The sequence below is a fragment of the Echeneis naucrates genome, chromosome 23 (genome assembly GCF_900963305.1).
Source record: "Echeneis naucrates chromosome 23, fEcheNa1.1, whole genome shotgun sequence".
NCBI lineage: Eukaryota > Metazoa > Chordata > Actinopteri > Carangiformes > Echeneidae > Echeneis > Echeneis naucrates.
In genome coordinates this window covers 11,536,722-11,549,058 of record NC_042533.1, presented here as the reverse complement: position 1 = coordinate 11,549,058, position 12,337 = coordinate 11,536,722, and the positions used below count along the sequence as shown (strand labels likewise).

General features: G+C 41.5%; 1 protein-coding gene across 3 annotated transcripts in view; it reads right to left on the bottom strand.

Annotated features, from left to right (window-relative positions):
* plekha5 (pleckstrin homology domain containing, family A member 5) overlaps positions 1–12,337 on the bottom strand; it is a 167,543-nt gene that overhangs the window by 41,077 nt on the left and 114,129 nt on the right. For all 3 annotated transcript variants that reach the window (XM_029494678.1, XM_029494679.1, XM_029494677.1), the window contains exons 5-6: positions 6,930–6,983; positions 93–267 (exon numbers count right to left, since the gene is read on the bottom strand). In XM_029494678.1, the coding sequence (XP_029350538.1) occupies positions 93–267; positions 6,930–6,983 (229 nt within the window). The remainder of the gene's footprint in view (positions 1–92; positions 268–6,929; positions 6,984–12,337) is intronic.

Below are 12,337 nucleotides of genomic sequence, written 5' to 3'. Positions count from 1 at the left end.
ACACCTTTTCCTGCCAGCCATTATCTGCTCTGTAATTCTGCTCTATGTATCATATTGCAGTGATTAACGTCGTTGTTTGGATGCAGACTGACCCGTGTCGAGGAGGTGGAGGTGGTGATGCCTGTAGTAACTGTGGTGGCAGGGCTGCCAGGGAAGGTGCTATAGTCTGAGCCCCCTGTGTAGTTTGAAGCCTCACTCATGGTGCTCATGGGACGTTCCTTCTTGTCGCTGCTGCTGCCCTGCTCTGACGAACCCTTAGGAGCGGGCCTGCCACAGGGCGAGAGACATAGAGAGGCAAAGAAAGGGAGAGAGCCAGTCAGCCATTTAAGTTTTGTCCTTTGTGTATCAAGAAAAGTACAATGAAAGAAATAGCAGGGAAGAAGTGTAACCGTGACAACTTTGGCAATCTTCAACTTCAGGCTGAGAGTAACAGACTCAGTAAATAGATGAAATTAACTGAGCATTGGTCCACTTTTCATTTTATGTTCAGCTTTGAATGAGGAACTGCTGAATGCCAGATCTCAAAATTCACCTGCTTAAAAAATAAACCATGTGACCAGTTGAGAAACAGGAAGTAGATCTCAAAATTAATTATGTTTTTTAGAATTATGTTCATTCGTGACAGCAGAAATGAGCCTATTTAATAGTTAAACGCTGTATTTGACTGCAAAGGTCAAACCAAAATGAGATGTCTGTGCAGCTTGTCACTTTGCAACTTTGAAAAGATACATTTTATTTTCAAACTCATTTTAAAGGCCTTTTTTTTTTTTACAGCTGTACTGATGCTATTTCACTGAGCTGAAATCCAATTGTTACGTTTAATGCTGTCATCAGTGTTTGCTTTTACTATCAACGTGCAAGGAATCTGGGAATAGGCTGAGCTGCAAAAGCTCCACCCTCTGGAGCCTGTGTTGCCCAAAAGAGAAATATGTTTTTTGGACATATCTGAAGAAGCCTTCAATGGATAATTGCTTTTGTCATGCCTCTGTGATGCAATCTGTCTTCAAATAAACCAAAAAAGGACACAGTCTCTGAAATTTGTTTGTTGTAGAGTGTTGATTTGAGCTTTTGCTGTGTCTCAGGATGTTAAACATCTCCCCCGCAGTGCTAGGGTTTTGTTTTGTCTCCTATTTTGTTTTCCTATTTCCTTCTGATTTTTATGGACACAAACTCAAAGGCCAGTTGCAGGTTGGAGCCTAGTTTGGGGACTCTGGATCTGTCCTTTTTCCAGATGAGGTGGTTTGTTGTAAAAACACAACAGTAGTTAGATGTAGATATGTCTGGGCGGAGGCTGGAATGTTTTCGATTGCCCAACAAGAACCATGAATTTTGTATTGCAACCAGTTTTGCTACCAGGATGGCAAAGGGTTCGCTAATCTCCTCTCACTCCTCCATCTGCTAAGGAAATTCCAACAATCCAATCAGCCAAGCCCCAAAGATGACAACAAGAAGGAGGCTATAGTGGCTCGAATGAGCCACAGAAACAGAGAAAAAGAAAGTGAGAGCACCAGACAGAGGGAAGGAAGCTGGTTGTAGGAATCACAGCGATTATTCACCGCGTGTGACCTCTGATGCCTCCATGTTCAACCGATTTAAATGGCCTGCCAACTTGCCCTGACAAATTGAGGAAGCTCAAAGTTTTTTAGCCCAGCAGAAGGACCATAGCTAATGTGAGAAAAGGAAGGTTCAAGGTCCCTGACTCTGATTAAAACCACCACACGGTGACAGCTTTATCTCTGCTTCCAAAGTCAGCAGAATACAAGCAAAGCACACCAGCAGAGCTCAAACCAAAACAAAAACAAACGCAGATTTCTCATTCAACACAAAAAGGCTCTGCGAAGCTCAGCTTGTCTCAATGGATCCATGTTATTATTGTTGATAAAAGTTTGTGTTATCCTTCGTGCTCACACCATGGTACACGATAATTCACTTCAAGCTGTGTGTTGGCTGCTGAGTGCTGTCAACATGAGGCCATTCAGATGGCGGTGCTCAAGGCCCCAGAAGCTTCTTTCATGTATTACTGCTTATTTCCTTATTTATTCTATCTATTAATTATAACTAGCAATAGCGTTGCTTTTGTGTAGCTGCTTCCCTGTCTCATCATTTTAAACAATATAATTAAGACACTTGCTTTAGCTGACCCCTTTTTGTTTTTATCAGTTTCACCTTAAAATTGAGCAGATTATAAGCAGTTTATTATTTTTTAATTACAGCTCCAGTGATAATTACCTTTGTGTGGTGAGGGAGGTGCTTTTCCTAGCAATACATCCACTGCAATTTGTTTTCAGCAAACTCTGCTGCCCCTGCCTAACCACAGAGCAGTTCAGCCTTTTCCAGATTAGGAGCCCCTCTATATTCCACGCTTACAGATCTAATTATCTCCTTTAAAAAACTGAGGCAAAACAGGAAGCCACCAACTCACACATAAAGAGAGTGATGCTTGAGTTCATTTTGATGAATTCGAGAATTGTGAAATTACAACTTGAAGAGCAGATACATGCGATAGGAGAGTTTTGACCGATCAGTCAAATCAGTCTCTGAGATGCACGATGGCAGAACTTTTACTGTCAGCAATTCATCAAGAGATATTCAGCACAGCACTTAAAGCACTTGGGCCAAGTTAGCTTGCCACATTTAATACGAGGCTCGTAATAGGGTGTAAATGACTGGTATTAGTTAAGGGAGCTGCATGATTAATTATGCTGTTTAGAGTAGTTTAGAGACTTGAGGCAGAATCCTGGATGCTGCAGAGGGTTCCCCAGAAGCTGCAAGAGGTATGTTGCTCTAATTATCACTCAGATTCTCTTACTCTAGTAGACTGCATGGAGAACTTCAAAAAGTTGACATTCAACTGAATATTCCCGCTTATATCGGCACTTAGATACCTGATGGAACATATCTTTAGGCTGTTTGTCTGTGAAAATTCTGACTTATCCCGGGAATAGGAGTTCAAAGTCGAGGCAACTGGACTTGGTACTAATCAAAAGCTTCCACAGCATCATGCATTTTATCTCTGTAAGGTCATTCACAAAGTGTGAACCGATAACTCTGCCAGTGTCTGCATGCATCAGATAACATGGCGGCGTGATTGTTAAACAACCTCCTGTTAAACTTGCCGAATGTAGGAACATCTCCATTTTCTTTATCTTTCCACAACGGAAAATCTGCCAATTGCACACACTGAATTGCAAAATTGGTTTGATGCATGACAGCGACAGCATACCTACAATATAAACTTCACTTTCTGCAAGCACAATTGATTTACAATACCACAAATACCTATGAGGAGGAAATATCTAAATGTGCGTGCCTTGTACATCTCCCATTGAACTATTGATCGTATATCTTTCCTCTTCATTATGCAGTGGTATAAGCACTTCTGCTTTCTGATGTTATCATGCAAGACTTTTTAGAAAATCTTGTTTATTTCATGCATTGCCTTTAGACAACAACAAACGGGTTCACTCAATCAGTGCGTGTTACAGCCAGCTGGTACTTTACTGCAGGGTGTGATCCTGTATTGGAAAGTGTGTGTCCATGTTGCGCTGTGTTTAAATCTTTGAGACACTCGCAGTGTAGCTTCACATACAGACACACACACATCTATTTGCGGCAGGTTGGAAACCTTGCTGATTTCACCAGATGAGCTGAAAGACTCGCAAGTCAGAATACGTTCATTGAGAAATATTTTTCAGCCGAGCTGGCAACTTTTACATAAAACTAGTCAAAGTTTTTATTTGTGTGTGTGTGAGAGAGAGAAAAATAGTTTATCCCTTAGAAAACAGAGACCCTATAGCTGGAGTCAGACATTCTGAGATTGGCTCCATCACTGATACTGAGCTGTTGGCCAGTTGACTGTGAGTGAGAGAGGACTTCAGTAATGAGAGGCTTAGATCTGAAGGAAGGTGACTAACACACACCACGGATATCACCACTGATCCGCTCAGTCTCATCTGTTTTCCCTCTGTGCCTCCTCAGTCCTTCCTACTGTCTCATCTCCTCGGCCTTTTCATCTGTCAGTTGTGCCGTTATCGTCACCTTTATTAACCTTTCCTCCGCAAACCTTTCCCTTCGCTTCTGTTTATTCGTACCTCAGTAGTTCAGAATGTGAGTGCTGGCGATGCATGCCGTTACTCAGCCATCCAAGCAGGATCAGAGAGAGTTTTTCCTTCTGATCCATTGGTTTACAGTTTTGCTTCCCCTGCACTATGAGCAGTGTTTGCTCTGGCTGTGAATGACGTTACTGACAACTCAGCTCCATTTACAATATGCATTTTTTTTCTCCATTCTTTGTAGTGCTTTGCTTGTGTTTACAGTCCCAGGAGGGAATCTCGCGGACTTAAAGAGCTGAGTTATACTAATGTGTGAGTGCCCCTGGCCCTTCCTTTCTTTTTTTTAAGGATCTGCTGCTTACATCTTGGAACTACTACTACACCACACCTTCATGGATCTAGTGGAAGCCATGACTTGATGGGTCAGGGCTGTTTTGGCAGCAAAAGCAGGGCTAACATAATATGAGGCACATGCTCATAACGTTTTGCCTGATTGGTGTATGTGTATTTTTAGTCTAAACTGCGAACAAGTGGCCCTTGATGATTTCTTTTCATGGTTCTTCATTTTCATTGTGTTAAATCAGTGGAAACAAACCACACCACTTTTAAAATGCTATACATCATCCTTATTGGAGCCAAGGGCCCAGTTATTACAACATTTCAGCCATATGCATTATTGTCCATAATACCATTATCATAAAACATTATACTGAAGTTGCATTCAGTGATGGAAGTTTTCTTTCTAGTCTGAAAACAATATAATTCTATATATAAAAAAAAAACCTGCAGAAAATGTATATATTGTGTTGTTATAATATTGTTTATTGTGATATTTGAGCTCTATGATATAACATTTTGGATATTGCCCTAAGCCTAGTAATAAGTCCAAAAACAAAATCTAAAGTTGTTTTAAAAGCAGAGCCTCCAACCAGAAGAGTGCTGAGTATAACCTGACTTTTGCTGTTAAGCTAATGATTTGATTCTGTACAAACGGATTCTATAGTGAATTTATCAAGAGAACAGGACACATGGAGGAAGTGTTGAGTTTGTATTGGCAGTAAACACAATCAGCAGGAAAATAAAACCTCAGCACAGTGGGAAACGTAAACAGTGAAGCTTCCAATGGCAATTTAGCGATATATACTTGTAAAGCTATGGAATTAAAAAACAAAGGGCTGTCTCTAATTGGAAGGTCCTGGTTCTATCTGCAGCTGAGGTAAATAAAGCAACTTTATAAAACAGCAGTTAAGAGAGAGTAACAGATCTCTGACACAGTTACTGTCCACTGGGCAGAGACCTGTTTACTTTTGCTGTCTCTTTCTCAGTAATTTCTTTATTATTTGATGAACTTGGAATTGACCAATGAGTCACAGTAAAATCAAGATCCTGCAAAGTTTTCGTTATAAGAGAATAAAGCCAGTGTTCAACGAGTACAGAAGCACGGGAGCATAGGCAGTGATGGGTAATAGAGATGATACAAAGCGCTGCTGAAGGAAAGGGGAACGTTAGTGCCTATGAAATTTTATTCAGAGCAAACTTTAATTTGTGTGTAAAACTGGTGAATGCTGGAGGCACATTAATCACACACAATCATTTGATCATTAGTGGCCCAGTGGCTCATCAGCAAAGCTCACGCAAGCTGAAATAAAGTTAGTGTCCGCAAGAGGCAGAAATAAGACGAAGAAAAAGGATCAGAGGAATGAAGCCTGGGATTTAAAAGGAATGGAGCTGAAGACAAAACTGGAAGCTTTGTCATGGTGTTTCGGATAAATATTTTGTGTTAGGCATTTGGAGGGAAGCAGAAACACAGAAATGTCTACTTTCATTGCTCGTGTTGGTTTTAGTCTGCATCCTAGTTAAATCAAATGAGCACTCAACATGTTCTGTGTCTGACAGTCTCATGAGAAGATCAGTGCCATCACTGTATGTCCAGGAGAGAGACAGGTGTGTGGCATGTTATTATTTATTATTTATCATCAACAACCTGTGCTACTGGTAGAACAGGACAGAATAATCTATTTCTACTTTATTATGTTGACACTGTCGACGATGCTCATTGTGGTACAGTACAGTCAAGAGCTGGCTGTATGAGAACCACCGCAATGTATGCGCTATAGACAGTACCAGTCAAGAGTCTGAACACACTTTCCTACTCATGCCAATGGGAAAGTGTGTCCAAACCTTTGACTGGTACTGTAAATAAAGAGACCGGATCTGCATGGGAGAAATTCCTTGCTGTTTTCCACTTACAAACATTTGATAAAGCAACTCCACATTCTCAACTTCTCAGCTGCAAAAAGCCAAAGTTTGAAGAGTGCTGTGTCATTGTCTTTTGGTAGTGTGCAGAGCTGATATGGGCTCACTGACCCCTGAGTTGGAAAGTCAGAAAAGACCCACAGTTATCACTGGCTGCTGGGGAGGATTGTGTTCCTCGAACTGGCCATTTCAGCCACGTTTGAAACAAGCTCTGACAAGCTGTACAAAGGTGGGATTCATGCTTTAATGGAGCAGTTTCGAAAAGGTCTCAAGGATGAAGAGTTGGTCTCACAGACAGGCAGCACAGAAATTCTCGATGGGAAGCATTTCTTTCTCTGCATCAGTGAAGGACACTGTCCAAAAAGGGCCTGATACAGTGTATGTTTTCTCGCAAAGTAACCTAAGGATTCGTATCTCTCCGCCTGATGATACAGATCTTCTCATCTGACTTGTCAAAATACTACCACATGCATGTTGCCAGATGTGGAAATTTTGTATGCAACAACTTCCAGGTTTTTGTCCCTGCCACTGTCAGTAGCAAGTGTCGTACCACTTAAGCATGAGGGTTCATAAAGAAACTGAAGCCACAGCAGCTCCTCTCGTGATGTGAGGGATGTTTACCTGTCGGGAGCCTCTATGGGCCTGTCAGGGTGGACACGCTTTCCACAATTCATGCTAGAAACAGAACAAGGGAGGGAGAGAGAGTGACAAAACAATAAGAACTCAAATAATGGTGTAAAATAAACAGTGATAGAAATCATATCAATAAGGATAAAAAAGGAAAATGTAGAACAATAATGTGCATGAACAGCAATATACCAGCGGCTACCACTGATCAATAATTTAAAATCACTGTATTTATTCCATCAGTTATGACTTCGCAGCTCACTGCTGTGCAGACGTCCCTCTAATCCAGTAAAGCAGTGGTTCCCAAAATTTTTCTGCTGGGCCCTCATTTGGTTGAGGAGGAAACTAAACAAATCACCTGAACAGTGGAATTATTTTCAGAGTAACAGGGGTTTTTTAAACTATGTAACAGTATTCAGTATTGCTATGTGTGTGTGTTTTTGCCCTGCATCTGCAAATCCACTTCATTGAGTTTCAGAAGCATGTCAGTGAGGTATGCAAGCATCATGAGGAACTTGTTACAGTTAAAATTGTGGGCAAGATCACTGCCCTCTCCCTCCAAAAAGATGGGTTAAGGTTAGGGTCACTTTCTGATGTAATTAACTGTGGCAATGACGTTGGTCATTAGATTGTTCAGCTCAGGACTCAGCTGTTTAGACACCAGCACCGTCTAAACAGCCAGCGCTTCACGGTGTATCACCCTAACCCCCGCTGTGCTCCCCCCTGACATGGCTCTGCACCCCCCCACTCTGGGAACCCCTGTAGTAAAAGAACAGTCCAGATCAGTTTCTTTATTTGTCTCTCGTCTTTCAGAGTTGCAGTTAGTCTTTGATGAATTTCTCTTATTATATATATTTTTAATTAATTCCCATCCTCTTAGCTTTCTCTTTGTGCAATCAGCAACAATCAATTAGAGATATTTTGGAGTGGGCATGTTAATTATTAGGATAGACGCCAGAAGGAGGAAGAGAGAAAAAGTGACATAAAGATAAGAAGAGAGGGTCAGGGGAGCTTAATATATCTTTTATAGCCTTTCTTTGGGTGAGCAGTGTGCAATTAACAAAACACCAAGCATATGAGCTGAACAAGATAGTGAGCTGAATATATCACAAAAGGGTGAAAAAAGGGCAGTCAGAGAATCTTTAATAAAAGCATGGGGTGCAGAGTCGTATGGTACATCCTAATTCAGTTTAGGTAAGCGGGGAAAAACTTTCCCCAAGGAGGTAAAAAGCAGCTTTGCAGATGTGGTTTTTAGGAATCTGTTAATTTAAAACTGTCAATGAGTGATGTTTGAATAGGTGAGGAGCTCTGAAGGGCAGACTCCTCTGAAATGGCCTCAGGCAGTGAGGAGAAAGCGAACATGTGAAATGGAGAGCGCCAAGGCTAGAAATGGTTGAGAAAGGGTGAAGGGCTGAGACACAGTGCACCAGGGGAAGGAGCTGTAAAACTGAGAAATACCCCTCAAATTCTAATTATTCTTTTTTTTTTGCCATCAAAATGTCAGTTTCTCTTTTTTTCCAGTACAAACCAACTAATTGCTATATTGTGACCCACAAAAAGGCAGCAGGGCAGCATAATGGTTAGCGCTGGTGCCTCACAACAAGGAGGTCACAGATTTCAGGAATGAATTGATTTTAATCATGAAAACGAAACATTGCCAAGTAAAAAAAAAACGCGAGCTCCTGATTGCAATGGTTAAAAAAACAGGGAGTTTACTGTCTAGTTAATAGTGTGAAGAGAGTCTTTGTATGTCATTTATCTTTTCATGAGAGCAGACAGAAAGAAAGACATACAAACCCTCCACGGTCATTGTGGAGTGAGTCACAGCTGTCTCTGAGGCTGTGGGGCTGGTCTTTAGCTCTTACATAAGGATGTGCTCCACCACTTCTGTGTTGCGCTGGGTTTGGTCTGAGGATCTCTCACAGACCAAGACCATCCTCAGCCTACTCATCTGAAGGTTTTCAACGATGGGAGAGAATGCGAAAACTCTTGAGGGGCTCATACGGCACAGATAGACCAAAAGAGAGCACGCTACGTGACACATGATTGGATCGTTCCAGGAAGTCCCTGCCTGTGTCCACAGGCTGCATCATAAGCACGGTCACGTGACATAGTTGGGCCACGCTAAGTTTGAGCTCTTAACTATTTGTTAAGTATTCAGTCATCATCGCTCAGCTTCTTTTATGTATCTCTCTGAACTTAAGTCCTATCTTATCTCACGCTCAGAGCTTTTCTGGATGTAAAAAGTAAATGTGGCGTTTCCATGTCAGTGAGTCAACAGGCTGGCAACATACTATAGCTTGAGCCCTGACATTTATATTTTGGAAGATAGTGATTAGCAGCTAGATAAGAAAACTTGAACAAGGGTTTATTTAGCAGACTCATCCTTAACTTGCTGAAATAAACATTGCAGTCACAAACACAAAGCTTGTGTCTGCAGGTCTAATAACATTCATCATGCATGCAGGTTGGTTCGACTGAATTTTAAAGCAAAGACATTTGGCCTTCATCCTTCATCTTCCTGCCAGCTGGGGCAGAACAAAGTGAAATTCTCATTAATGGCATTGCCTTAAAACACCTATCGTTGCCTGTTACTTTCTCACCTCTACACTGCTCAACAAGTTTAAAAATACAAACCACGCACACCTCATTTACATAACTTACACACGCATGCACACACACACACATATATATAACAGCACTACTTAACAGAAGCGGTCTGACAGAGGAGATAATTGGGATGGGAGATGAAGAGTGTGTACGTGAAAGCGATGGAGGGTGATTGTGTGAGAAAGAGGAAAAAATGAGCAGCTCCACTGAACTTGTTAGCTGTAAAACGATGTGTGTAAATGTGTGTGTTGTCGGGGTGGTTGGTGGATCGGTGTCTCGGCTGCACATTCGGAGAGAGGAAAACAGATTGAAATACCATCCTGATGACTCGTTTGGAGGTGGAGCGTGTAATTGCTGCAGTTTGTTTGTCTTTCTGAGATGCTGTGGCCCTAAATTTCATCTCAGCCTCTGTCATCCTGACTTTATATTGTTTTTCACTTGGTCTCGCGGGGAAAAGAAAAGCTGTTTCTTTGTGAGAATTGAGTGTGTCGTCCACAGAACGGATCCCATCGTGGAGTTGATGGGTTGGGAGCATCCAGCAGTCAGTCACTCAGACAGCAGTCAGACTAAGTGGGGGGAGAAAACATTAAAAGAGATTTTCTGTCTCAGTTTGTGATTCTGTGGTGACACTTCCATACACAAACCATGAAGACAGAGGCAGAGATACAAGATAGAGGAGGGATGATGGGTTTAAAAGACGAGACAGCAGCTGACAGAGGAAGAAGAGGGCAGATGAAGATGGATGCGGTAGACAAAGAGATGCAAAGAAACAGCCTAATCAGTGTTGGCTGATACTCAGAGACTGACACACACACACACACACACACATATACACAACCAGATTTTAACACTAAAAGACCAAAAGGGATTTACAGGGACAGTGGATTGTAGCTACAGAATCTGTCAAGCAGCCCTGAAGTCCAGAGCGAGAGTGACACAATAAAGGCCTGTGGCTGACTTTTCTGACAATGTACTAATCAATTCATTATCTGAAATCTGGGAACGCAGCAAAATATCTCCAAGCCAGACATATGAGCAGTCAGGTGGTCAAACAAGTTGTAAACAAACTGAACGCCAGAGGACAGTCTACTTCAATAATCATTAAAAACAACAATATCTTTCATTTCAAAGACGCTTATCATGATTGTGTGAACTTCAGGCATTAAATAATCATGTTTTTTAATACATGCAAAGCAATAGCATTACCTTTATTGTGTTGTCTTGTATGCACAAGATGTTCATAACACAGGCGAGGCTGGCAACAAAGCAAAATTTCACACATTACTGCTTTCACCTCCAAATAAACTTTGTCTGTCTCCAAGGTTTGTTTAGCACCTGTCTGATCATGCCATCGCTTGGGTTTCTTCACCTTCTTGTGATGGCGCCTTAAAATCAGAAAACTCGGGGTGTTAGGTTCCTTTTTTAATGAGTTTTAATGAGTGTGAAGAACTTTGACCTGACAGAAGCGCTGTAGTGTCCAGCAGTGATTGCAGCCTTTTTGGTTATTGAGCTAAAGGCGTGCAATTTCTTCTCTTTAAACATGAGAATTAGCGATTTCTTATTGTTTGGCCTTGTATTACATATACTTCAATTAATAAACTCGTGAATGAAGTTAAGTCAGCTTCGGATCACTCTGACCCTTTACCCTTACTTTTGTAAACATATTCATCGACTGTTTAAATGTTCCAATGGCTTTATTAACTAGCTAAACACAGAGGCAGAGAAGTAGACATTGCATGATGGCTCTCATGTTGGGATCATGCTGGAAGGCTGTTTGCAGTGCTTCTGCATTACTGGATAGCATTCACAACAAAAAGATCTGCTAGTCAGGTCAAATGCAGCAGGTTCTCCTCCCTAAAAATACAGTAAGAGGGGGAGACTTTGGCCAGTTCAGCACATCTGAAGATTAACTGCAGCCTGTTCACCCAACAAAATAAATAAACTCATTTAGAGAAAACAACAGCATCACTAACTATGAAGTAGCTTTTAATGTTTTTTTTATATATATATATATCGCGTGTGTTGCTGCTTTAAGGTCTTCTCTATAGAGAGCAGCCTATAATCAGTATATTTTGTCTTGTATATTAGTCTAGCTTGGAGGATTGCCGAGTGCACAATATTAAATGGAGGCAATTCACTAGAAAACTATCCACATTCACCATATATACATACTGTAGCAATAGAAAAACAACATCCCGTGTAAACAGTCCAGTACACCTGGGACAGCATATGGTCTAGGATTCATTATGAACATCTGATCATGTGACTGCTGGTCTGAAACGTTCCACCTCAGCGAGGAAGAGAAGTCCTCTGTGGGTTTAGATATGAATTTCTCCATCTTTACACCATATAAAGTTGTAACATGAGTTCTGGTGTAGATTCAGATTGACTGAGAAAAGTGTTTAGAGCTTGGTCCGCAGTGAGTGCTGCTGTGTTGACTGTGCGGAGAAGTGAATACAATATTGAGCAGCTGGTTTTAGCAACTCCCCACAACTGTAAAACAGCAGATTTCTGCGCTTCCCGTTGGAGGGTGAGAAGGTTTGTGTATCGCTTCGATCATCGCACAATCTCCCATGCTGATGTGGGCACACTTACGAGCTGCACTTATTTGTCCATGATGGCGGTGTCGATGATTTCCAAACCTGAAGTGGGCGCTGTTAACACATTTACAGCAGCCCTTTGTTCAAACAGTTTGTGCTCGATCTCATGCTCTTCTGGCATTTTCAAGTATGTCTATAATCTAATTGTCTGTGTAGGATGTAGGAAGTATGTAGGAGAAGGAGATGTGCTGT